Source organism: Littorina saxatilis, linkage group LG3 (genome assembly GCF_037325665.1).
Source record: "Littorina saxatilis isolate snail1 linkage group LG3, US_GU_Lsax_2.0, whole genome shotgun sequence".
NCBI classification, from domain to species: domain Eukaryota; kingdom Metazoa; phylum Mollusca; class Gastropoda; order Littorinimorpha; family Littorinidae; genus Littorina; species Littorina saxatilis.
This window is the reverse complement of record NC_090247.1, coordinates 43,090,522-43,116,837: the sequence shown is the minus strand read 5'-3', so window position 1 is coordinate 43,116,837 and position 26,316 is coordinate 43,090,522. Positions and strand designations below refer to the sequence as shown.

The 26,316-nt window shown below is 45.5% G+C and overlaps 1 protein-coding gene across 2 annotated transcripts in view; it reads left to right on the top strand.

The window, feature by feature from the left end:
• The window catches only part of LOC138962432 (dynein axonemal heavy chain 5-like), a gene marked incomplete at its 5' end in the record, with an annotated part of 134,548 nt that overhangs the window by 38,885 nt on the left and 69,347 nt on the right, over positions 1 to 26,316 (top strand). For both annotated transcript variants that reach the window (XM_070334240.1, XM_070334239.1), the window contains 11 exon segments: positions 2,161 to 2,367; positions 3,228 to 3,308; positions 3,812 to 4,081; positions 4,932 to 5,066; positions 5,530 to 5,648; positions 8,626 to 8,925; positions 9,690 to 9,930; positions 10,557 to 10,683; positions 22,286 to 22,358; positions 22,783 to 22,936; positions 25,455 to 25,721. In XM_070334240.1, the coding sequence (XP_070190341.1) occupies positions 2,161 to 2,367; positions 3,228 to 3,308; positions 3,812 to 4,081; positions 4,932 to 5,066; positions 5,530 to 5,648; positions 8,626 to 8,925; positions 9,690 to 9,930; positions 10,557 to 10,683; positions 22,286 to 22,358; positions 22,783 to 22,936; positions 25,455 to 25,721 (1,974 nt within the window).

Below are 26,316 nucleotides of genomic sequence, written 5' to 3'. Positions count from 1 at the left end.
GAATGCGTTCCACTTGGACGCATTCACTCTCTTGTGGAGGCTCCTCGATGCTTACGCCTATCCCCCGACATCTCTGATTCCGAGGGTGCTGGCAAAATATCTGCAGGAACGACCAAGACTGATTTTGGTCGCGCCTTACTGGCCAACAGCTCCGTGGTTCCAGATCTTCGCGGTCTCACCCACGTAGACCCTCTACCTCTGGATCTGGACGGGGGAGGTCTGCTCCAGCCTCGATCATGCCTCCCTCATCCACGTCCAGAGAGTCTGTGCTTGACCGCATGGCTCTTGTGCGCTCCAAACTGCTTGCACTAGGATTGCACAAGAGTTCAGTAGAGTTTTCCTTGAACGCTAAGAGGCGATCAACTAATCAGCTCTACGACTTACGCTGGAGAGCTTGGGCCACCTTCGCCTTGTCCAAGGGGATAAAGCCGCTTTATCCCTCAACACAGGACTTGGCCAACTTCCTGGTGGAAGTGTATCAAAAGAAGAGTCTTTCTTCTAAGACTCTTCTTGGATACAGATCTGCCATCGCTTCCACGATTGCGGCCGCTACTGGTCGCAGAACTGAACACTTGATCAGGTCCTCCCTCATCGCTAATGTCCTTTCGGGTATTAGCAATGCAGCGGTGTCTAAACCTCGGGTTTCATTTCCCAAGGGGGATGTCTTTCTGGTCCTCAAACTCCTGCGTAGCAATGAGTTTGAACCCCTGGCAGGCATCAGTATCAAGTTGCTGATTTTTAAGACTAATTGTTCCTCATCGCTTTAGCCACTTGCCGTAGACTCAGTGGTATTCAAGCTTTGAGTGGCCTGGACTTTGACATTGAGTTCACCACACAGCAGTGGTTGCTAGCATGGTCACGTCAGTCTAAGGTATGTTTCTTGGGTATATTTTCTTTTACGGTAGTACTGTTCGAAAATTGCCTGGGTATCTTAATCCTTGGATTTAAGTGATTTTGATTAAGGAGTTTAATACTCTACATATCACCCTCACACCACTCTGGTATTCTGTGCAAGAATAGTACTGTCGAGGTAAGTGTTATATTGACTGTAAGGCTTCTTTTTAAGCCTACTGTCTATATGATACTTACCGAGACAGTACTATTAGAGTTTCCCTCCCGCCTCCCCTCTTGATATGTTATGGGCTTTTTGAGGGTCTGCAGCTCATAAAGAAAGAGGACGCGCCACCTACATCCTGTAAGGGGGAAGCACTCGGACAGTGCTTGGGATCCACGGTGGCGCATGGTTATGGGAGATAATTGTACCCACTCAGCGTTTTGTCCAATTTTTTCGGCCTATAATAGATAATGTGCAAGAATAGTACTGTCTCGGTAAGTATCATATAGACAGTAGGCTTAAAAAGAAGCCTTACAATAATCATAGTAGGAAAATAAGAGAGAAAAGAGAAGAAGAAGAAAACAAACCTGAAATATGTGTATGTTTGCATGCAGCCCTCAGTACAATCTGTTTTTAACCTCAGTATACAGTGGATTACTTAATTAGTACCTTCAAGTTCCCCCGTTTTAGATCTTCCCTTGTTGACCGTGGTTTATCAAGGTTTTGGTTATCTGAACGTGTGTAAATGTTATTTACCTTCCTTTTAAGACTCCCTCCCTGATTTTGACAGATTTTGGGAGGTCTTCAAAAGGAGGGGGGGGGGGGGTGTTTACTGTGTCAGCTGTCTTTCTGCATTTGTTTCCCTGCGTATAAAAAAGGAATCCACAAAATAAATCTAGATTTATATTGACAGGGCTAACTTTCATCTCATTTTGTTTCTCCATGTACTTAGACTTGAACTTGATCTATGATGATCTATGATGATCCCTGTGTGCGCTCAAAATGGGCTATCATCCATTCCATTGTTATTTGATCGCAAGAAACAAACTTCATGGACATTCTGCCAAGTCTAAAATCCTGGGGTTAGGTACTAGTAAGGTATGGTAGGTATGGTACATGTATTGTTTTAAATTCCAATTGTGTCACCCAGTTGCCAGTGGAAATGGCACAACACATGCATACACATTCTGAAATCCTACTTAAACTAACTTTAAACTCCTTCTTGCTTGACATGCACATGAGCCACCAGGAATGGCTGCACTCATGCATGCACATGCATAAACATCCTACTATCACTAAAACTCCTTCTGGCTTGACATGCACAGGAGCTGGAGATCCTGGCGGCAGAGCTGAACGAGGAAGGGGCCAAGATAATGCAGCCCACGCAGATTAAGCCGCTGCACAAGGTGATCAGCGAGCACAAAGACGTGGTGAAGATTATCATCCAGCTCAACTCAATCATCTCCACATTCAAGGGAGATGTGCAGGAGTCCCTCGATGACTACACCAAGTACGCTGAGCTCTGGGACAAGGTCAGATTGGTCAGATCTTGTGGCGGGGAGGGATGGGGTGGGGTGGGGTGGGGTAGAAGGGGAAAGGGAGTCATGTCTGAGGTGGAGGAGAATTGAACTAACAAAATACGCTGAGGTCGAGGACCAGGTCAGATTGGTCAGATCTTGTGGCGGGGAGGGATGGGGTGGAAGGGGAAAGGGAGTCATGTCTGAGGTGGAGGAGAATTGAACTAACAAAAAACGCTGAGGTCGAGGACCAGGTCAGATTGGTCAGATCTTGTGGCGGGGAGGGATGGGGTGGAAGGGGAAAAGGGAGTCATCGACTCATGTCTGAGGTGGGGGAGAATGGAATTAACAAAGTACGCTGAGCTTGGGGACCAGGTCTGAGCAGGTTCAGATCCTGTGGGGGGTGGGGTAGGCTGTGTGTTTGCTGTATGCTTGTACTAGGTAGGTGTTTGCATGGAAGTAGTTTGTGGTTGTGTGTGTGCGCGCATGTTTGAATAGTTTTTACCTATCTGATTTTTGTGCATACATGTTATAGCTTTATCTTTCATGTCTGTGGGGTTGTCTTTATCTGCATACATGTTATAGCTTTATCTTTCATGTCTGTGGGGTTGTCTTTATCTGCATCCTTGTTATAGCTTTATCTTTCATGTCTGTGGTGTTGTCTTTATCTGCATCCTTGTTATAGCTTTATCTTTCATGTCTGTGGGGTTGTCTTTATCTGCATCCTTGTTATAGCTTTATCTGTCATGTCTGTGGGGTTGTCTTTATCTGCATCCTTGTATGTGTGAGCTTAACAAAACCAATAAGCAAACAAACAAACAAACAAAATAATTCTGGACCGTATGCTGATTTGCTGATGTTTTTTCCGTTGACAGGAGCCTGAGGTTGTGGTGAAGGAGTTCATGGCTGGCAAGCCCATCATGTCAGAAATTGAGGCTCAGATCAAGTACTACCAGGTAAGCCTGAGTCCTGTGATGTTTGTTAATTTGGCAAACTCCACAGTGATAAGGACAAAACAATAACAACAACGGTTCAGAGTAATCTGCATGCATCTGGTTAGTGGTCTTTGCAATGTGCATAAGGCCTCCACCAGAGGATGCCATTGAGGTCTGGCTGAAGAAAGTCTTTTAAGTTAGCCCAAGTCCATCCATGCTCCTTTATTTCCCTCTTGACTGTTCTTCTCTAGGTTCCTTTTGGCCTCCCTCTCTTCCATTTGCCATCTGAAGTCCACCTGAGGGTAACTCTGGGTAGGGCATGCCCAATCTGCCTCCATTTGTTTAACGTTAACACATACATTCGTCAAAAAGCCAAAAAAGGAAAAACCCAGCCAACCACATCAACCAAACAAACACAAACTTGTGTGAAGTAAACCCCTATGACCTACGTCTTCGAAAGGGGTCAGTCAATGGAGCGTTTGCGCTTCTCGTTGATTTAAATTCCTTCCTTCTTCTTTTCTCAGCGTTTGGAACAAGACATTGAAGAGATCCAGCCATCTTTCCGTGTGGGCTCTGTCCTGTTCTCCACAGAGCGACTCCGCCTGGCCCTGGTGACTGAGACCCACAACTGGAAGCTGGCTTACGCCAAGGCTCTCAACGACAGGTGCGGCCGCGAGATGGACAGCGTCATGGACTTCATTGACAGTCTGATGAAGAGACTGTGTCGTCCAATCAAGGACCTGGACGACGTGCGCACCGCCATGGCAGGTCTCGGCGAGATTCGTGAAAATGAGGTGAGTGTCCAGTGGACAAACATTCACGGCTTGCCTTTTACAGTGGGACCCCCTTTTTAAGACCTCCAAAACTCTAAGAAAATCGGGTCTTAAAAAGGAGTGGGTCTTAAAATGGGGGTAAATTTACAGAGGTTATGAACAGAAAGTCTGAGATAACAAGGTCTTAAAAAGGAGGGAGTCTTATATTGGGGGGTCTTAAAAGGGGGTTCCACTGTACTTGGGGAAGGGATGAGTTAGGATGACCAGGGCGGAGGGAATCATATGGCTACCTACAATTGCAGCCAGCACAAATGTGGTTATGTGCACTTTGCTATCACACACAAATCCTTCCGCGTGATACCGCGAGAGGGAAGTTATTAGCGACTGGCGATGAGTGAGCCTGCAGCTGTTGTGGTATCTCTGGTGTGGGGGGAGGATGGGTGCTAGAATTGACTTAGCCTGATGCTGCAAAAGAGGTAGAAATCAAACCCTGGGACCAACCATTAGTATGGGATCTTAGATTAGATAAGTGATGAAGTTTTTTTTAAATGGATTTGTTCATCTTTGTGCTTTTATAGTGAAATTTGAAAGTGAGCTTTTAAAGTGATTGGGAAGCTGGTTATAATTTTATGTTGTCTGAAAATAAAATATTAAAGCAGATATATTCAAAACAATAGTAAATAAATTGCTAAGAAGAGGCAGATAGAGTAATAGACAGAAGGATTTGATTTATAGGTGTGAATTACCAACCTACTTTCACACAGACAGACAGACAGACAGATATACCAATGTGAATTATTTACCTGCTTTCTCTTGTAATAAACAAGCCAAGTGAAATATTTTCTGGACCTCTTTTGTTTGTGATTTTCAGATTCGCGTCGACATGATCATTGGACCAGTGGAGGAGACATACGCCTTGCTGAACCGTTACAACATTTTCTTCAATGATGGCAATGCTGAGCGTGTGGACACCCTGGCCTATGGATGGAAGAAACTCACAGCTCAGGTTGGACAGCTTTTCTTTCAAATACACTGTCTTGTTTTGTTTTCTTTGTAGCTGCTAGCCCTGGGAATAGCCTGCAGCAATGGAGTCAAGCTGCCCAGTCATTTGTTTTTCTTTTTTTCCTGTCGGCATTCCTTGCAGAAATTTGTTAAGGACAATAATGATAATAATGAAAACTTATATATAGTGCAATCCACACAGATTATTTCCATGCTCTCCTTGCATTACATGTTACACACAAATAACAATGAAACTAATACAACACTGTAACTCATCTAAATTCTACCATAGCAATAAAACAGTAAAAAGACGATAGACATTCCACACAAAAAAAAGAAGAGAAAAAAAGGGAAAAGAAAGATTGATATGCACAGAAGAAGTGATCAGCAGTCACAAGTGAGATGACTGCTGAGAACTAAAGGGAACTAACTTCAATCATTTCTGATGATTACTATGCTGTTTTCAGGCTACCCAAGTGCAGGAGCATCTGCTGGTGATCCAGCCTGCCTTCAAGTCAGACCTGCTTGCTGGCGTGGAGACCTTCATCGTGGACACCAACGAGTTCGTCGGCACCTACGACGTTAGGTCAGTACTCAAATAGACGAATTACAAAAATAGCTCTGTCGGGTTTGTATAGGCTGTGGAGGAGTGAGCACCCTTGCCAAAACCTCTGCCAAACATTGTAGGGGCCAATGACTAGCGAGGGATGGGTTGGAAACATGCACCTGTCCACCTGTTTCCGACGCTCCCCTTGCAAGTGATTGGCCCATGCAATGTTTGTCAGAGGTTTTGGCAAGGGTGCTCACTCCTCCACAACCCATACAAACCCGACAGTGTTATTTCAAAAAATGGTCTATTACAACACATGGTCAGTACTCAAAATACGATATTAGCTCAGTACTCAAATTACAACACCAGGTCAGTACTCAGATTCATCCTGACCTCAGGTCAATATGAGTTCGGCTCATTCTATCCCTGACAGGATGCCTTGGTTTTCCTTGTCTGGCGAGGAAATCGATTTTTTACATATTTAGATCTTTTCGTAATGTGTTATGGATGTAAGCAGATTCGCGATCGTCGATAATCATTTTTCATGGTGTTGTGTAATTTTTAAATTACAAAGGAATTGATATGTAAGACAGTTTCAAGCGAGCTATTTTTTGCGGCTGTATTTACTGTGCAAACAACTTTAAATATGGCATAAGTGTCACGTGATAATCAACCGTTTGGTTTTGGCGCTCGCTGGAGCAGACGATTACCCCCCGCGGGTTAGGGGGAAGAATTTACCCAATGCTCCCCAGCATGTCGTAAGAGGCGACTAACGGATTCTGTTTCTCCTTTTACCCTTGTTAAGTGTTTCTTGTATAGAATATAGTCAATGTTTGTAAAGATTTTAGTCAAGCAGTATGTAAGAAATGTTAAGTCCTTTGTACTGGAAACTTGCATTCTCCCAGTAAGGTCATATATTGTACTACGTTGCAAGCCCCTGGAGCAATTTTGTGATTAGTGCTTTTGTGAACAAGAAACAATTAACAAGTGGCTCTATCCCATCTCCCCCCCTTTCCCCGTCGCGATATAACCTTCATGGTTGAAAACGACATTAAACACCAAATAAAGAAAGAAAGAGAGCAGACGATTTTTTGTACAGTGATGCAACCATATAATTAGTACGGTCTCCTTCCGGCAGCAGTCCCAAAATTTCGACTTGTTTTGACCTTAGAACGATGTCTTTATCATAACTGTGAAGAACAGAACGGAGATCACTGTCGAAGTCGGCCAATCTGCAATCATTTTCGTCTCGTGAACACTGCTCGCGAACAACATATGGGAGATAACTCTGTATTCTTGTTTTGATAGATTCGCGTAGGACTTTCGCGTCCGGTCAGAGAGACAACTGGCGATAGCCGTGGAACGATGATTATCAGAATGTACTCAGATTATGATACCAAGTCTGTACTCAAATTGACATTGTGCGAGTACATGTACTTGAATTGAAACATTTGTCTGTACTCAAATTATGACACTTAGTTTAATACACATTTTTGTTAGTACTCAAATTATGACTCTAGTTTAATACACATTTGTCAGTACTCAAATTATGACTCTAGCTTAATACACATTTGTCAGTACAGTGGACGCCGCTTAATAAAACCGTGGTTAATAGAGCCAGCCGCTTATAAAAGCCGATTTCAGACGGTCCGGATTTATCACTATATCTTATGTATTAGAAAAAGCCGGTTAATAAACCCAACCCGCCGCTTATTAAAGCCAGTTTTCTCAGAGAAATCACGTAGTTTGTGACTAAAACTCACATTATCTTGTTCTGATGTGGAAGACGACCAACAAACAAACACTCATGAAATCGTTCTTCTCTGCCGAGTAATGATTCGTGACGGTGACAGTGAAATTATTGATGTACCGAAGTGATCAAAGTACACGTACATGTACATAATTAAAACAAAAGTTCAACATCCTTCGTGAAGTTTTGTTTAGATTCAAACAAGTGTAAATGACGAAAGAAAGTGACTGAGTGACGTAAACTAAAGAGAAGATTTTTTTTGTTCGAAAATGATGTATTCCTGGACCGCCGGTTAATAAATCCGCCGCTTATTAAAGCCATTTTTCGTCGGTCCAGAAGTGGCTTTATTAAGCGGCGACCACTGTACTCAAATTAAGACTCGAGTTTAATACACATTTGCCGTTACTCAAATTACAACACAGGGGGATTCCACTGTACTCAGATTAAGGGATCGTCAGAGCAGATGCCAATGAGGCAAACCTTCTCTATGCTGGGACAGGATATAGCTACCAACTGGGATATAGCTCAGTTGGTAGCGCGCTGGATTTGTATTCAGTTGGCCGCTGTCAGCGTGAGTTCGATCCCAGGTTCGGCGGAAATTTATTTCAGAGTCAACTTTGTGTGCAGACTCTCTTCGGTGTCCGAACCCTCCCCCCGTGTACACTACATTGGGTGTGCACGTTAAAGATCCCACGATTGACAAAAGGGTCTTTCCTGGCAAAATTGCTTAGGCACAGTTAATAATTGTCTACCTATACCCGTGTGACTTGGAATAATAGGCCGCGAAAGGTAAATATGCGCCGAAATGGCTGCAATCTACTGGCCGTATAAAATTTCATCTCACACGGCATCACTGCAGAGCGCCTAGAACTGTACCCACGGAATATGCGCGATATAAGCCTCATTGATTGATTGATATGCTATATGCAGAATGTTCTTTTTGGACTGGTATTATTTGTTGTTGTAGTTGGGTTTTCATAATTGAACTGTTTAAACTGAACCATCATCCCAGTCGTTCAATTCGCTAGTTTTTTCGTGGGGTTTTCCTCTTTTGATAGTTGTAAAAAAGTTACGGGATGGAAAGCATAAAATAGGGTTAATCAGGTGACCATAGCCAGGATGTTCCTCCTTTGTATTATAAGAAATGCGATGTGGTGCAAAACAAAAAAATGTCGGTGTTTGTGTAAAATGTAAATGGACATTATAAACTTATCTTATTTTATCTTATTTTACGCTTAACTTGTTGTTTTGTATGTTAAACAGCGGACCCATGGAAGATGGCATCGAGCCACGCGAGGCCTCAGATCGTCTGAACATCTTCCAGGCCAAGTTTGACGAGCTGTGGCGCAAGTACGTCACCTACTCGGGCGGAGAAGAGCTGTTCGGCCTCCCTGTCACCGACTATCCGGATCTGTTCCGCATCAAGAAGGAGCTCAACCTGTTGCAGAAACTGTACCAGCTGTACAACGCCGTGCTGGAGAATGTCAATGGTTATTACGACATCCCATGGGCTGAGATCGACATTGACAAGATTAACACTGAGCTCATTGACTTCCAGAACAGGTAAGTGTTCTTAATATTGTTGTTGTTTCAGCGGAATTGTCAGGGTTATGTTGGTGCTTAACCAGTCCCTTCACACCCACAAATTCCACATTCCTCCCACAGAGTGCCTATATATACTGAAAGCAAGAAGGAAATCATACCTTTATTGCACTGTGGTCAGGATGGAAATAAAAATATAAGTTGTGGACCTGCTCCGAAAAGTGGTGCAATCAGTACAATCATAAAAAAAAATAAAACTAGACATTTTTTATGGCCAACATAGGGACAATATGAGAGGCGTTCGGGTAAGAGTTTCCTTCACAGCGGCATCAACAATCCCTCAATCTCTATCCTGACCTGTTGTTGTTGAGCATACCCACGCTTAACACTCGCCAAGTTACTTGATAAAGAGAAGGTCATCCAAATGGGAAGAGTATGTGTATAACGGCTTTCAGCCCCCCTGCCGGATACACTCTAAACAGAATGGAACTAATTTTGAACACATTTCTGTAACAAGTTTTGAACACACAGGCAAAATTAGCTCTCATAGTGTCTACTAGTGTTCACACTATGAGTTTATTATGTGTGCCTTTTTCGCTTGTAGAACTATGTACTATGTTACAAAGTGTTCAAAACTTGTCACAGAAATGTCTTCAAAATGTGTTCAATTCTGTTTATAGTGTAGGCAGCTGTATTCTGTCTTCAGAAGGTGTAGGCAGCTGTATTCTGTCTTCAGAAGACCCTCTCCCCATTTAACCCTTTTCCTCTCCTTTTAATTCCACCAGGTGCCGCAAGCTGCCCAAAGCCCTGAAGGAGTGGCAGGCTTTCCAGGAGCTGAGCAAGACCATCAACGACTTCAACGAGACCTGTCCCCTGCTGGAGATGATGGCCAACAAGGCCATGATGACTCGCCACTGGGAGCGCATCGCTCAGATCACGGGCCACACGTTCGACGTGGAGTCTGAGAACTTCCTGCTGAGGGACCTGATGAAGGCTCCCTTGCTGCAGTACAAGGAGGACATTGAGGTGAGTCACGGTAAAATATTAATGTACATGGTGAAATACCTCATAAATGATGATGCGTCAGTGGGAGCACATAGCTCCGATCACCGGCCTAACCTTTACAAAGAGGACACACGGCTGTTCCCAAGGCTTCTAATCTGCCTCCTTATCTGCAGGCAGGCTGAGCTATTTTTAACATCCATTCCACTACCGCTCTGCACAGTATAGTGCTGGCTCGCTCAGAGCCATACACTAATACACCATCTTCCGGTGTAGTGCGATGTAGTGCGGAAGCATTTGCATCATTTTTCAGCAAGGTTTTTTCGTGGTGGGGGGGGGGGGGGGGGGGGGATTCTTAAGGCTGTTTTACAGTTCCATGATCTCTTGCCTGGTAAAACACATGGTAAGTGATGGTCCATTTTGGCTATATGGCCTGTGTACATGCACATGCATATTTGAGGCTCAATCCAGCAGCGATAAGAAACAATAACCATGCAACCAACCAACCACCTTGCATGTGAACAGTAGTTTTGAGACATTCTGCAGTTTCCTGAGCTGTATGGTTTGGTCATGTCAAATGATTTAAACTTGTAGTGATTGAAATGGTTTTCAAAGTGCTCACAGAAATATCTATCTGCTATATCTTTCAGGACATCTGTATCTCAGCTGTGAAGGAGAAGGATATTGAGGCCAAGCTGAAACAGGTCATCAACGACTGGAGCGCACAGAACTTCCAGTTCTCCAACTTCAAGTCTCGTGGAGAGCTTCTTCTCAAGGGTAAGAGTTAAGATGCATGGAGGTAGGGGCAACGGCTAGGGGTTGGAATGTGTGTGTCTGTCTGTCTGTGTCTGACATGTCTGTCTGTTTGTCATTGTCCTTGATGCTGCTGATGTAAAATTGACTCACAGAGTACTCAACTTGCTCACTGTAACTACATTCTGTAGTCTTAATTTGCAGTCAAACATTGTTGCCAGGTTACGGTCTGTAACAACATTATTGTCAAGTTTTGTTTAGTTAAATCATGGTTGTTGAGTTTCAGTCTCTCAAAAGAGTTAGTGTTGAACTCTATTAAATTACATATTCTTACGCAACTCACATAGAAAGCATTAACTTCAGTTAAAGTGCTAGGACACTGAACTACGCTTCACCCCAAAGGGGAAGCAACCCCCTAAAAAAGAACGGCCCTGACCTCTAACCCAAGCTATACAAGAGTCGAGGTCATACCGTCACGTGACCTATCACGCGTGACTCAACTGCCGCCGTGTTGAAACCTCACTCCCACTTCAGCCACCAGATAGCTCGGACGCTTTTTACACTACGCTGCAGGCTTTTAGCCTACTGTCTTCTGGACAGTGTTTCACCCCGTCTACAGGTCCCTGCTTCTCATGCACAAGTTTGGGTGAGCTGTTCTAATTTGTTTGCTTTTGCTTGCGTTGGTTTCTTTCTCCGTTGTTCGGTCTGGTTGTTGTTTATCAATATCATAACTCAGACTGGATTTTTTGTCAGCAATGGCTGACAAGGAGAAATAGAAACCACAGACTAGTCAGTAGCTGCTGAGGTTTCTACTATTAAGTTTCGCATAAAGAGAAAGGCAAAGGCACTACCATTTCTGTTCTTGACCCAGCTTCTCTTACTACTACGTCTGTTAAATAACCTTGAATGGTTGAAAACGACGTTAAAGGCATATGTACGCGCTCCCGTGTTTACAAAGTGTAGTTAAATTACATATTCCTACTCCGAATCACATGTAGCATTAACGCCCCGGAGATGCTAGGTTCTGTACAGGCTAACCGTCTAAGGGAAGCAACCCCAACCACAAAAGTGTAAACGTAGCCATGGTAATGCCCATACACCCGGGGAGTTACCTCCCCTCGTGCATGCCATGTCACTACTGCTACTGAACACGTGGTTCATATCATTCGACCTTACAGCTTTCGAGGGAGCAGGTTGTTGTATTTTTGGGCTCCCCTGTGGCTGCGCTGTTTGGTGTTGTTTTGACACCCACCGGCCACGTTACCGTCTATCTTGCCTCCTGCTTCGTAGTTGGTGAGCTCTTTCCATTTTGGTCATTATTTTGACAGGAAATTTGTTGTAGTTGCTGATTTTCGTCCGTGTTTGGACCTGTGATATTTCAGTGACTACTGTTGGCCGCCATTTTTGTTGTCAGCATGAGTTGACAGTTTTTGTGGCTAGGCCGATGTATTTTGGAGGTAAACGTAATTTTACCTTCTTACTTGCTTGCTGCTTTGTTTAGTTGGTAAGCTTGTTCCTTCTTGTCTTTAGTTTGACAGGAATTTATCTATAGTTGCTGACTTTTTGTCCGTTTGGACTCCTAAATGCGTTTCAGTAACTTATCTTGTGGCCGCCACTTTCGGTTGCTCAGCTTTCCTGACAGCTTATTTATGTGGCTAGGCCTATGTTATGGTGAGGTTCTCCTTACTTTACCTGCGTTTTTGCCTTCTGCTTTGTTAGTTGGTAAGCCATTTCATATTTCGTCATTACTTTGACAGGAATTTTTGTTATTGCTTAATTTTCGTCCGTTTTGGACTTCTAAATTTTGTCCAGTAACTTATCGCTTGGCCGCCATTTTGTGTATCAGCGTCGCTGACAGTTGGTTACTTGGCTAGGCTTTAGCAGGTATCTACCAGTCCGTAGGACTTGTCGTGGTTTCGGATTTAACATGTTTGTTATGTTTTGTTCGTTACTCTTTCTGCCTCGAACAAACACTTTGTGGGGCAGTCATATACTGTTGTACGTCCTGTTTCTTCTCCTCGCCTTCTCTGCCGTTAGCAGATCAGGTGTTGCAGGTGTCTGCGTTATCTTTGTGAAGAAATTTTCGCGTTCCAAGCCTGCGTCTTCCGTTGGTCCCGCTGTCTGTGGGCGACGTCACCTTGTTGGCTTCTTTGACGCTTCCGGCCGAGACGTTGTCTAGGGCGGATGTTTTGCTTCTTCGTCTTCTACCGCTGTGGTTGGCGATTCAAGTAAGTCGAGCTGGTCCACAGGCCCTCGTGAGGCCGTCGGACAGTCCCTGCTGGGACACAGCTCTTTTCGGCGGGTTCACGACCCGCAAACCCCTGTTCAGTCGCACCCTGGCTTCACTGAAGACCATTGTGTGGCTGAGCAATGGCGGCAGTTGGTTCCGGCTACTTCTCCGACGTACGCACCCGCTGGGGTCGTTTCCGGAGTTGTCTAGCCGTTTCCGACTGCTGCGCTTCCGGCACTCGCCGGAAGCATAGGTCCCCCGATGTACGCACCCGCTGTGGTCGTTTCCGGGGTTGACCAGGTCCCCCGAGGTACGCACCCGCTGTGGTCGTTTCCGGAGTTGACCGGACGTTGCCCCCCGGGCATTCGTCCTCTGTTCAGTCACACCCTGGCTTCCTTGAAGACCATTGTGTGGCGGAGCAATGGCGGTAGCCGTTTCTGGCGCTGCGCTTCCGGCACTCGCTGGAAGCATAGGTCCTCTGACGTACGCACCCGCTGTGGTCGTTTCCGGGGTTGACCGGACGTTGCCTTTAGGGCATTCGGGCTTCTGGCCTCCGTCCTCGCATTCGGCGCTTCCGCTTTTCGCGGTCTCGTCTTGTGCTTTCCGGCTCCGCCCGGATTTACTGCTCCTTTCGCTTCCACTTCCTCCCGGATGTCGGTAGCTGAGGAGCAACGCCAGCCCTTCGGGCAGGTGTTGTCTCAGCCCTGGCCGATGTAGTCAGCGTTTCAACCTTCGGTTGTCGCGTCGACTGCCGTTCCGGTTCCTGCGGCTGCAGACTTGCCGTCTTCTCTCTCTTAGCCTGGTCGAGGCATGAGTTAGGACGACGTCGGGGGGGACGGATTTCCGGTTTTCCGGTTATGCCGTTTCACCGGCCTTCCACCAGTACGTGGACTTCGGTTTTTTCGCCGGTTGTGTCGGACATTCAGTCTGTCGTCAGCGATTCCACACGTGCTGGTTATTGGGAAAAAGGCTTAACGCTGTCCTCTAAGCTGCGGCAGAGGTCACGTCGAAGGTTTTCCCGGACGGGGCTTCGGCCTCCTACACTTCCTGTCTGGAAGCATAGGTTCTCCATCACAAGCGCACGTAGTGGCTTGTCTGGGGTTGATCGAGGACTGGCATACGGGCGTTCGGGTTCCGGCCCCAGTCCTCTTCTGTTCTGTCTCACTCTTGTTCCGTCGTGGGCATTTGTGTTTCACAAGTGCGGCAGCCGTTGTCGGCGTGGTGTTTCCGGTTTTACTGGAAGCATAAGTCCTCCAGTTCAAGTACACGTTGCGGTTTTGACTGGAGTTGACAGAGGACTGGCCTACGGGCGTTTGGGCTTCCGGCCTCAGTCTACTCTATGCAACTTTCGCTTCCGTTTTTTTTTTTTTTGTTTGCGGTTTTGTCTGCTGCATTTCCGGCTCTGTTCGGATACACTTCTCCTCTTCCTGACACTCCTTCGGAGGTCGGTGGGTGAGGAACAGCGGCTGGCCTACGGGCATTTAGGCTTTCAGCCTCAGCCGGGGCAGTCTTCACTTTACCTGTTGGGTTTTGCGTTTACTGCCTATTCAGTTCGGGTGGCCCTGGACGTTTCCCCTATTCACGACCGTCAGTAGGGGGATGAGTCAGGTCTTTTTCCGGTTGGATGGTTTTCCGGTTTCCGGTCATCTCATTCATCAGTTTACCACCAGCAACTGTGACTTCGGTTTGCGTTCGTAGCTGAGCTATTCTGGTTCTCAGTCTTTAGTCAGCAATCGAACACGTTCTGGATTTCCGTCGAAGCTCAAGCTTCGGCTCAGGATTTCCCTTGGGTGCATCGACATTGGTGGCTTCCTTGTTGGTTGACTTTGTTGTCGATGTCGGACTTCCGTTCCGTGAAGATAGGATGTTTTCCTACTTCCGGTTCCTTAGTCACCTTTTGTAGGTACCACGGTTTGCAGGTTTTGGCTAGGCCATCTCCTCCCGAAGGTGGTATCTCTACTGTTTTGGTTCTGCCGCTGTTTCTACTATGGTTCAGTTCCGGAACATGCTCAGCCTTGGCTGGCTTCGGCTACACGGGCTTCACCTTTTGTTCCTTCTTGCTTATTCAGCCTTTGGAACTTGCCTCCTTTCTCTACTCTGTTGGCCAGCCCTTGCTAGGGTGAGCATGGAGCAGATGAGGCTGCCCTTCCTTCACTACGCTCGTACGGCGGGTGTCGGAGGGACTCGTTTCTTTCGCATTCTCAGTTCCCTGAACAGTCAAAGAGAGTCGCTTAAACTTTGCCTGCAGTAGAGATTCAGTCGAATAGAGATCACCAGGTCTCTGACTGCTTTACAAGGGTTGAAGGAAGGTAAGGCTAGCATACTCAGAAACATGCTTAGCAGAAGCATGCTCATTCCTCTGGTTAAGCTAAGCTGGCAGCCAATAGGCAGCCTTGGCCGGGCAACAGCCATTCCACGTTGCGGCGATGGTGGTTGTTGCCTTCCCGTTTCTTGTGGCTTGTGGGGTTCTCTGGCTTCAGGTTACCCCTGTTTGGCCACAAACGTTTGGACTTTGGTCCTTGTTGTCTTTCATCGAGTCGGACTCTGTCTTTCTCTAGTGATCAGACGCGTTCTGGTGTTTCGTCCAAACTTAAGGTACGCTTGAGTTGGCCTCGGAAGTAACATTCAGGTTTTCCTGAGGGGGCATTGTCTTGGACAATGGATGTTTGAGGAGTAGTTCTTTGTGGCTTTCCTCCTCTCTCTCAGGTTTTGGCTACTCTTCTCCTTCGGGCAGAGGTTTAGCTAAGGTTCGGTTCCTGTGACTTCAGTCTTGGGCCTTTCCTCTCTTCTTCCTCATCTTAGTATGAGGCGAGTCAGGATGACGTCTGTTGGGTCGGGTTTCCTTACAGTCGCCCGGCTACAAAAGGCAACTTTGTCTAGGGCGGTTGTCCGTTTTTCTCCGCGTTGGACTCTGTCTTCAGACAGGGACAGACGCGCTCTGGGTTTCTGGCCAAACTCAGGTAGGCTCTTGATTTGGCTAGGAAGTTAACTGCCTGTTTTTTCCCTGAGAACTCTGGTTTCGGGAGTCTTATGGCTGGCTGGCTTCACGGTTTACGTTTACCAGTCTTGGTTTTCTGCTTTCGGTTTTTGATTCACTCTCGATTACCTTCAAGCAGACTGTTTTGGGAACATTCTGGCTTTTAGCCATTTTGTTTATGGTTGCCAGTCACATCGGTTTTTGACCACCGTGGGTCCTCACTTCCGGTAGCTTACGCACAGTCGTAAGTGGCTGCTGTCGGGTGCTACCTCTCTCCCTGCGTTCGCAGGGACTGGTAGGGGATAACTGGCGACCTTCTATTTGTGAGTTTTCTCTTCGAGGTGGACTCTGGTACTTAGTGCTTGGATGTCTCTCTCTCGCTCTTTCGTGGGGATTGGTCACTCTTATTTTGAGCTGACTTCTTTCTCACAAGCCTTTTGGGCTTTACTACATCCCAAGGTTTGCAGACTTTGGCATGGTTGTCTTAAGGTCACCGCGGGGGTTCGTCCTTCTCAGTTGAGGGGACAACCTTACGCACGGATCTTCTCAGGACATTAGCATTTCCTTCCAATAAAAGGGGGGGGGGGAAGCTTGTCTTTCCCTTGGCTCGCCAGGGTTATTAATCCAAGGCTTGGGTCTATTCCTGTGCTGTTTTTTACGGCTAGGAGATTGGAAGAAGTGCTGAGCACAGCTTTCTGGATCTCTGAGGTTGTCTCTTTCGCTTTTCGCCTGAGATACTTCTCGGCTGTCAATCAGGACTTTCCTTGGTTCCCTCACTGCCTGTTGGCAGTGGGCCAGCCCTGGCAAGGGCTTTTGAGTGGGTTAGATTTTCTTTCCCACTGGGACCGCCCTGATTCTTTGGCAGCGGTCCAGGTTTTTGGCAAGGTTTTTTGAGTGAGTTAGATTTTTCTTTCCCACCGCCTTGTTGTTGTAATCTGCTACATGTGATTCGGAGTAGGAATATGTAATTTAATCGAAAATTTTATTGTAAATTTTCATTTAATAAATATACCTACCCGAATCACATAGTATATTCCCTCCCGCCAACCCCGCTTTTGATTTGGAGAATTTATTCTTTAGGTCGAATGATATGAACCACGTGTTCAGTAGCAGTAGTGACATGGCATGCACGAGGGGAGGTAACTCCCCGGGTGTATGGGCATTACCATGGCTACGTTTACACTTTTGTGGTTGGGGTTGCTTCCCTTAGACGGTTAGCCTGTACAGAACCTAGCATCTCCGGGGCGTTAATGCTACATGTGATTCGGGTAGGTATATTTATTAAATGAAAATTTACAATAAAATTTTCGATTTGCCCACTGATATCGATGTCAAACGCACCATAAGACCATGTAATGACGATATGTCGCCATGCGCGGACCATATACATGTATTACAGCTTGTTCTAGCCTCTGTAAGGTGAGGATGTCAGCAAAGACGCGGAGGGTTTCCCTTGCGTCAACGCTACCTCTGTTGGCAAATCTAGATAAATAGGACGATCTAGATCAAAATAAGAATTCAAATATCTCAACTTTTAAGAGGCCCTAGACCACAATATCTTGCAGGGAACTTAATTTAGCATGTCTCCAGCTGTGGGTAAAGCAATTAGCGTGTATAGTCATCAAGTACATATGAATTTAAACACAATATAAAGAAGAAAGAAAGAATGTCCGTTAATTTTCGGACTCTATGAGTCCAATCATGCCGGTGCTGAAGCAGGTTAAATTTAGGTTACTTCAGCCAAGGCAAACACAGTGGGAAAGAATACTTGTGTTAAAGATGGTTTTTCTTCCCTTTTTTGTGATGTTTTCGACCCAAATGTATATCATGTTGCCATTCGTCGATTTTGTGCTCGCTCCCGGCGGGAGTGGGCGACGCGGCTTGTTGTCACGCATCGAGGTTCCGCCTTCATGCACAGTCACTTCGGCTGACGTGCACGCAGAGGAGTGTGTTTACTTCATACGAGGGCTCTACAGGTTAGTCAAGTTCACCGGTAGCCAGGTTCTCTGGTGAAAGTGTTCAAGTTGGGCCGGAACTAGTAGCCCCCCCGCCACGGCCGGGGGGTGAAAGTACGACTCCCCGGAGGCTATCGCTCTTAGCAAGCGGAACTCGGGGGGTCGACACCGGACAACAAGTTGGGCCGGAACTAGTAGCCCCCCCGCCACGGCCGGGGGGTGAAAGTACGACTCCCCGGAGGCTATCGCTCTTAGCAAGCGGAACTCGGGGGGTCGACACCGGACAACAAGTTGGGCCGGAACTAGTAGCCCCCCCGCCACGGCCGGGGGGTGAAAGTTCGACTTTCCCAGAGGCTATCGCTCTTAGCAAGCGGAACTCACGGGGGGTCGACACCGGACAACGAGACAGTTGTACTCACAGGCAGACTGGTATGTCTCCGGTGAATGTAAACAAGTCTCAACTTCCTCCCTCTGGGCAGGAAGCTGCTTTCGGGCAGGCTTTGCACGGTCCTTCCGTTTTGCAATCAGCCTCGCCTGTGGTGGATCGTTTTAGTGACGCAGCTAGTCACAGTGACTTTCACGGTCCGGCCACAGCAGATTCGGAGTTCGACGATTCTCACTCAGTTTCTGAGGAGGAAGTTGATGTCAAGTTGTCACTCAGACTTAAACCAGCTATGGTTACTGCAGCTCAGGTGTCTGCCAAGTACTTCGCTGAAGGGGTGACAGCTATGACAAGCTCTGCGGCACCACCACCCTCAGTGGTGGGTGATTTCCGCCCTGCTTTAATGGAAGTTTAGGGATATCGTTTTAGCGAGTCTCCTTCTGTTGCTTACGAACTTTCCAGGGTGCTGGCTAGAACTTCGGGTTCTGAGAATAGCTTGCCTGTGGATACTGTGCCTTTACTGGCTGCACACGGTCAGGCTCCTGATGCTGCTCAGCCATGGCTTGCCTCAGACCAGTTACGGAAGTCGAGCACTTCGTTTTCATTCACGCAAGTTTGCTCTCTCCCGTCGTCATCACAGTCTTATTGAGACTTACGCTTTGCCGAGTGCACCGCTTCCGGTCACTCCGGAGTCGGCTAATCTCAGAGAGGATGTCTATCGTTTGGACAAACATTGTGCTTACTCTGAAGGCGCATTACTTGGTTTGGATGAGACGGGAAGATACTCGTTGGAACTTGCGTCTCTTTCAGAGACACTTCTTCGATCTCTTTCGCGGTCGATCGCGGTGTCGTCGGATCCTTTCGTAGTTCGAAACGACTCTAGCGTGAAAGACGTCCCCATACTCCTGACCTCTTTGGCTAAGGTTTCAGCCGAACAAATGTCAGTCGTGGCACGGTTGTACGCACTTGCGGTTTACACACGCAGGGACGCTTTCTTGTCTGGCTCTAGAATTTTAACTTGGGGAAGTTTTCTCATATGATTCTCCTTTTCCACCACTTCCTTTGTGGGCAGCGATGCGGCGTTGCTTTCGCTTGCGTCACCCGTGCAAGTAACGCTTCACTCGCTGAGCGATATCCGTAGTCCTAGGTTACACCAAGCCTAAGAACTTAGTTTATTCTTTCTTCGTACTTCGGAACCGCTTCCGGTTGCACCGGACTTGTCGATCTTACATCTTAACGTTCATAGCAAGGAGAAACTGTCTGTTTTCAAGAACAATGATCTCCTGGCTGTGGAAGATTGTGGCCGCTCTTCTTTCCATTATCCGCGTCTTGGTACAAGACTTTGATTCGTTCTTTCCCTTGTGCGGTTTTGTACTCACGGGATGCCTTTGTGTTCTGTCGGGACACATATACAAAGGGTTTAGCTTTGCTGTTCGTCTGGGAAAAGGCCTCGGCCGACAGTATTGTTCTGTCGGTGAGACTTAAATCTCTTCCTTGCTCGAGGGTCTTCTTTGCGAATCCTCTTATTTGCACACGGACTCTTCTCTAACAGAGAGAATCTCACAGCAAAAGGAAAAGCCCACGGCAGGCCTCGGCTTCTCTTATCAGAGAAAAGCGCTAAGCTGGCCGTTCTCAGCTTGGGTTTTTTATCTTCTTCTCGGCATGGCACCTTGCCAAATACCCGCCAACCACTTTATCTCCTCGAGGCGATTTAGCGGTAGGGTTCAGTGGGCAAACAATAGCATGCTTTCATGCATACTCTTGGCACTTGTCAACTGGAGTCTTAGCGTTCGGCTCCACTCTTCTCTCTGCCTCTGTGTTTTCCCACAGCGGCTGGAGGGGCGATTAGAACTTCCACTTTATTGAGGGAGGCACTGGGGCCCTTCCTGTTGGGTCACTTATATAGATCGTGCATATATTTAATTCAGATCTTCAGGGCTCTGGTTTCGTTTTCTAAGCAATCAAATGAAGAGCTGGAACATGTTAGTGTCTTTTCTTGACTGGTCACAGACACAACCAATCTTTGGATTCTCACACCACTGCTCATGCAGGGCGTTCCCGTTGGTTCTCTCTCCACCAGCGAAGCAGTTCTGTCTCTTGCGGATTTCTTTCCTCTTGTCAGGGGAGAACATGTGTTGGTTCAATCAGACAACACCACAGTGGTCTTTTATCTCAATAAGCAGGGGGTGGCATCTCGCCCCTTATCACTGCCACAGCGAGCATGCGAGGTTTTGATGTGGTTTTTACCACCACGAGATCTTTTTAGCGGTGAAGTACCTTTCTGAGAGGCTCTATGTATTTATTGGCAGACTCTAGTCAGTCGGCCAAGAATGTCCACTCGGATTGGACCCTATCTCACTACGCGCTTCTACTCCTTCTGGTGAATTTGGAGAAGCCGCTGATAGAAGTTTTGCCTCTCGGTACTATCACCTTCTGCTAAATGTTCGTCTCCCTGTTCCCGGATAATACTCTTGATTTTACTTTGAGCGGCCTGTTGGTCGCACATTATGGGCCCATTCAATCTTGGTTGCCAGTCCTTTGGGCTGGCAAGAGGGCGCCGTTTTTACACTCGAGCCACACGGGTGTCTACTGTAAGGGAATCATTGAGACGCTCAGGGGCTCCTGCCCCAACTCTGGATTTGGTCTAGAGATTCCATAGGGGTTCAGCGTCTTCGTTTTGTGTCATTTTGACTGGCTTGGAACTAATGGCGTATATTAACGGAAAGAACTCCACTTCTCTCCGTTCAATGCGGGTGGCGAACCACCTATCCTGGCTTTCCGATTTTTCTCCCACGTCTCTGAATTAAGACTTTATGTGATTTCAGTTGCACTGACACAGCTAGGTCGCAAAATATTTTCACTTGGGTTCTTTGTAGCCAGCGTGATTAAAGGGAACCTCCCTTTGGTTGGCTGAAAGCAAATCTCCAGTCCCGACTTGGGACTTGCTCCTAGTTTTGGAGTTTTTGAGTTCGGATTGTTTAATCCTTGACAAAATTAGCCTCTTCTAGAGGCAATGATTTAGTGAAGTCAACCTTAGCTAAATGGACTGCCACATTGTTTAGGCATGCCTACAGTGGTGGCAAGAAAAAGGGGGGGGAGGGGGCAGTCAGTCCTCCCTTTTCAGGCAGCACGGGCTCAAGAGGTCAGAGTGTAGGCCTCTTCTTTACCTGTTCTCAAGTCTGAGAGACTTACATAAGTCATGAATGCAGCTCATTGAACGTTCAGGGACGTAGTCATGAGTTTCTATCGGCGGGGTATTTTAAGTACCCGCTATTTTAGCACACATCTACTAGACATCTTCTGCAGAAGATGTCTTTTTATGTTTTCCTGGGGACGTATCTGGTGCTCGGCAGAACAGAAATTTCGGTTTGCCAGCTATTGTAGCTACAGGCCAGATACTTGCAAGATGTTAACTGTGAGTTCATTTGCCCACCACCTAAATTAGCAATCTGCTTTCTATGTGAGTTGCGTAAGAATATGTAATTTAATATAAAATTTCAAAAATAAATTTTGATTTAATTAATATACTTACCAACTCACATATTGAATTCCCTCCCAGCCTGCCCCGCAAATTTTTTGAAGGGGGTATATGTTTTAATACGGGATGAGTTTCACCGGTATACATCCTGCGCAGGCGCAGTACACCGGTAGTGGAAATAACCTCTAAGGACCATGCCTTATATGGCATACGGTTTTTGTTTCAGAGTTATTTCCCCATGTTGCCATGCAAGAGTGCTTCAATGTCTTATCACAAAACGAAGTTATTGCTTAGGGTTTCCCTAAAAATGAACAGATCACTTCAGTGGGAGTGAGGTTTCAACACGGCGGCAGTTGAGTCACGCGTGATAGGTCACGTGACGGTATGACCTCGACTCTTGTATAGCTTGGGTTAGAGGTCAGGGCCGTTCTTTTTTAGGGGGTTGCTTCCCCTTTGGGGTGAAGCGTAGTTCAGTGTCCTAGCACTTTAACTGAAGTTAATGCTTTCTATGTGAGTTGGTAAGTATATTAATTAAATCAAAATTTATTTTTGAAATTTTATATTCATGACCTCTGTGTATCATACATGTGTTTTCTGTTGCCAGGTGACACGACCTCAGAAACTGTGGCCTTGATGGAGGACAGCTTGATGGTGCTGGGCTCACTGCTTAGTAACAGGTAACAGTACAGTGCAGTGATGTTTCGTTCTATTAACTATTATTTTGCATGACTGGGAGCTGCTGCCAATTTTGAAGATAGATAGCGTATAGAAATTCAGAATGAGACCGCCGCTGAAAATGCTGAAAGTGCATAGAAATTAGAGATATGATTATGTAATAAGCGAGATTGCAAGAGAAAAAAACCGTCATAAGCAAGGGAGGTCACCCTTTACTCTGTGTAAACCGCAGCACTTTGGGGTTATTTTTCTTTTATTTTTTACTACTTCTTGATTTTCATTTTTTTGATGGTGTGATGGCTTTGTTAAACTCTATGTATTCTTGAAATGGCTCTCTGGCTTCATACTTCTTTTGTGATTTATTTCAAAGAACACTGCCCTAAAATTATGGGATTTATCATATGGTGTCTGTGTGTGACCTTACAGATACAATGCTCCCTTCAAGCCTCAGATCCAGGAGTGGGTACAGAAGCTGACGGGCACCACAGAGATCATTGAGAACTGGCTGGTGGTGCAGAACCTCTGGATCTACCTGGAGGCTGTTTTTGTGGGCGGTGACATCGCCAAACAGCTGCCTCAGGTATGGTGATAGCAACCCGTGATCATTGCAACCATTGCAGCTGTCTTGGCAGAGAAATTACAAGCAGAGAAAATAGACACAGGTTATTCTGGACAAATTCAAAGTCTTTGGTAGCTGTCTACGCAAGTGCATGAGAGGTATTTATTAATTTGACTGAATGACTGTGGAAACATTTGTGAGACAAAAGGAAGCTGTCCTATCAAAATGCATGAAAGTTTACTTATTAACTTGACTGAACAACTAATAGAAAAGTTGGTGAGACAATTTTTGACCATCCTGTACAATCCAAAAAGAAAGGTTTAAGAAACTGCAGGAAATGTGGTGAGTGTTAAACTTAAGTAACAAAGTTCAAGCTTTTAATACCAGTAATTAATGAAAGTGGGAAATAAAACACAAACACTATGTTTCTAATATGTATTTACATCTTGTGCATTCTTGCTGCTAGCAACAAAAGGTGAAGTGCATTCATAGTATAACTCACAACTCACACAGTTATATGGAACATCACTTTTTTCAAGATTCACAAACAAAATTTGACTTATTATGCATGTAGTGCTTGGCTGTTTATGGGACAAACATTTGAAGTCCTATCGGTTAAAAAAAAAAGTGCTGTAGATTCTATTAGTATTATCCACAAAATCACAGTCAGTATAGAATTAGGCATCACCCTTTAATGTTCACAATCTTTATCACATGCAAGAGTCACCGTTTTTGTCCATTCTTGCTTCTAGTAAATTTGTTCAGTTTTGGGAGCGGGGGAAGGTGTATTGATGTACGATGCTTTGATAATTCAATAATTCAAAGGTTGCGTCAGCTGGAAATTTACTGTAAGTCCTACCGGTTTTGAATATATTTGAAATGTTTGTGTATCAAAATGAAGCAGTTCACGGTGAGTTACTTTGGTCGGTTTCCAGGTTCAAGTCCCCGGTTTTTGACTCACATGCGAAGCAAAAGTGAGTCTATGTACTCACCCGAGTCGTCCGTCCGTCCGTCCGTCCGGACGTCCGGACGTCCGTCCGTCCGTCCGGAAAACTTTAACGTTGGATATTTCTTGGACACTATTCAGTCTATCAGTACCAAATTTGGCAAGATGGTGTATGATGACAAGGCCCCAAAAAACATACATAGCATCTTGACCTTGCTTCAAGGTCAAGGTCGCAGGGGCCATAAATGTTGCCTAAAAAACAGCTATTTTTCATATTTTTCCCATTTTCTCTGAAGTTTTTGAGATTCAATACCTCACCTATATATGATATATAGGGCAAAGTAAGCCCCATCTTTTGATACCAGTTTGGTTTACCTTGCTTCAAGGTCAAGGTCACAGGAGCTCTTCAAAGTTGGATTGTATACATATTTTGAAGTGACCTTGACCCTGAACTATGGAAGATAACTGTTTCAAACTTAAAAATTATGTGGGGCACATGTTATGCTTTCATCATGAGACACATTCGGTCACATATGATCAAGGTCAAGGTCACTTTGACCCTTATGAAATGTGACCAAAATAAGGTAGTGAACCACTAAAAGTGACCATATCTCATGGTAGAAAGAGCCAATAAGCACCATTGTACTTCCTATGTCTTGAATTAACAGCTTTGTGTTGCATGACCTTGGATGACCTTGACCTTGGGTCAAGGTCACATGTATTTTGGTAGGAAAAATGTGTAAAGCATGTGAGTCGTATGGGCTTTGCTCTTCTTGTTATTTCATGTTGTTCTTCTTGCCTTTTGGTCAATACAGGTTTACCAAAGGCCTAGCATGTTCACTGTAATTATGCATAGTGTGTTCATTGTGACCTTTGAGTGTCTTTGACATGTTAGGTTCCGTGCCTTTGATCTCTTTAAATGCAGTTCCCTCATCTTCCATGACTAGTGGGAAAATAGCTGAGCTTTTTTTTTCTTCTTTTCTGTCTAACAGAGTAGGTACAAGTTGCTTCTTGTCTTAGGTAACCGATGGAATAATTGTTGAAGTAAAGTGAAAGTGAATGGTGTGTTTTTCTCAAATGTTTTTTTCTCACTTAGACTGGCGATGGCATTTTAAAAATCAAGTGGCAAGTTCACGAAGACCAACTATGGCATCAAATAAACCAAAGACTGCAGCAGATTGTCCCTGTTGTAACAGAATCCATACCATGGCAAAGCGTTTAGTGGAATACATGTACTCATACTAAAACTAAGAATATTTAAATGAGTGCATCTGGAAATGGTTCACCCTTCAGTCATAGTTTTTTTTTCATCAATAGACACATCTCTGGCATTTTCAAAGCTCTAGAAATCAACCTTCATTCTTGAGATCAATAGATTGCACCATGCAGCTTGCAGTAATTTTCTAGGGGTCATACTTTTTATGCTTTTTTATTTTACAGTTTCATGATCCCATGCCTGGCTAATACACGTTCTTCAATCTGTTAAAAAGTTGTGTAGACATGTAAGAAAGAAAGGGAAAAAAGAACAACTCACTTTTCTCTCTACTTCAACTGCATCTTCTCTTTTTTTTCTTCCACACACACAACTAACAGGAGGCAAAGCGTTTCGTCAACATCGACAAGTCGTGGCAGAAGATCATGCAGCGGGCGCACGAGAACGCCAACGTGGTGCAGTGCTGCGTGGGCGACGACACCTTGTCCCAGCTGCTCCCTCACCTGCTGGAACAGCTGGAAATCTGCCAGAAGTCCCTGACAGGTTACCTGGAGAAGAAGCGTCTTGTCTTCCCCCGTTTCTTCTTCGTGTCGGACCCCGCTCTGCTGGAGATCCTGGGTCAGGCCAGCGACTCCCACACCATCCAGGTAAGTGTGAATCAACCGGAATCTTAAGTGCCGTTCACATGGCAGACTTTTCCCCCAACTTTAACAATATTTTTATCAGCGCCAAGTCTGTTGAAAAGCGCTGCCCATGGTTTAAGCGGCGATTTTTTGCCAGATTTGCAACTGAGTTTTTGAGTCCCGGCTAAATCTGTCCTAAATTGAACCTAAATCTGTGGGTCCGTTCAAATGGCAGACTTTTTGCCGACTTGGCCTTCAACTTAGGAGCGACTTGAAACCAACTTAAGTTGGGGAAAAGTTGGTTGGAAGTCTGCCGTGTGAACAGCACTTTAAAAAAAGTTATTCATTGTTGTTTTTGTCTTTGTTTGTTGTTCGTGTTGTGTGTTTGTTTGTTTTTGAGTTACAGTTACACAGATTTTCCTTGTATCATACTGATATGACACAGATTTTTTCTGTTCTGAATTTATTTGAATGGATAGATTTTGACAGCAACTGACAAGAGACTGACGAGGACTTGAGAGAGACTGACTAGGCTATCAAACCTGTCAGCTGACTGACTGACTTATGTAGATGAGTGTCACAATGTGCCTGTGTGTTATACATGTTTTTATGTGTGTAT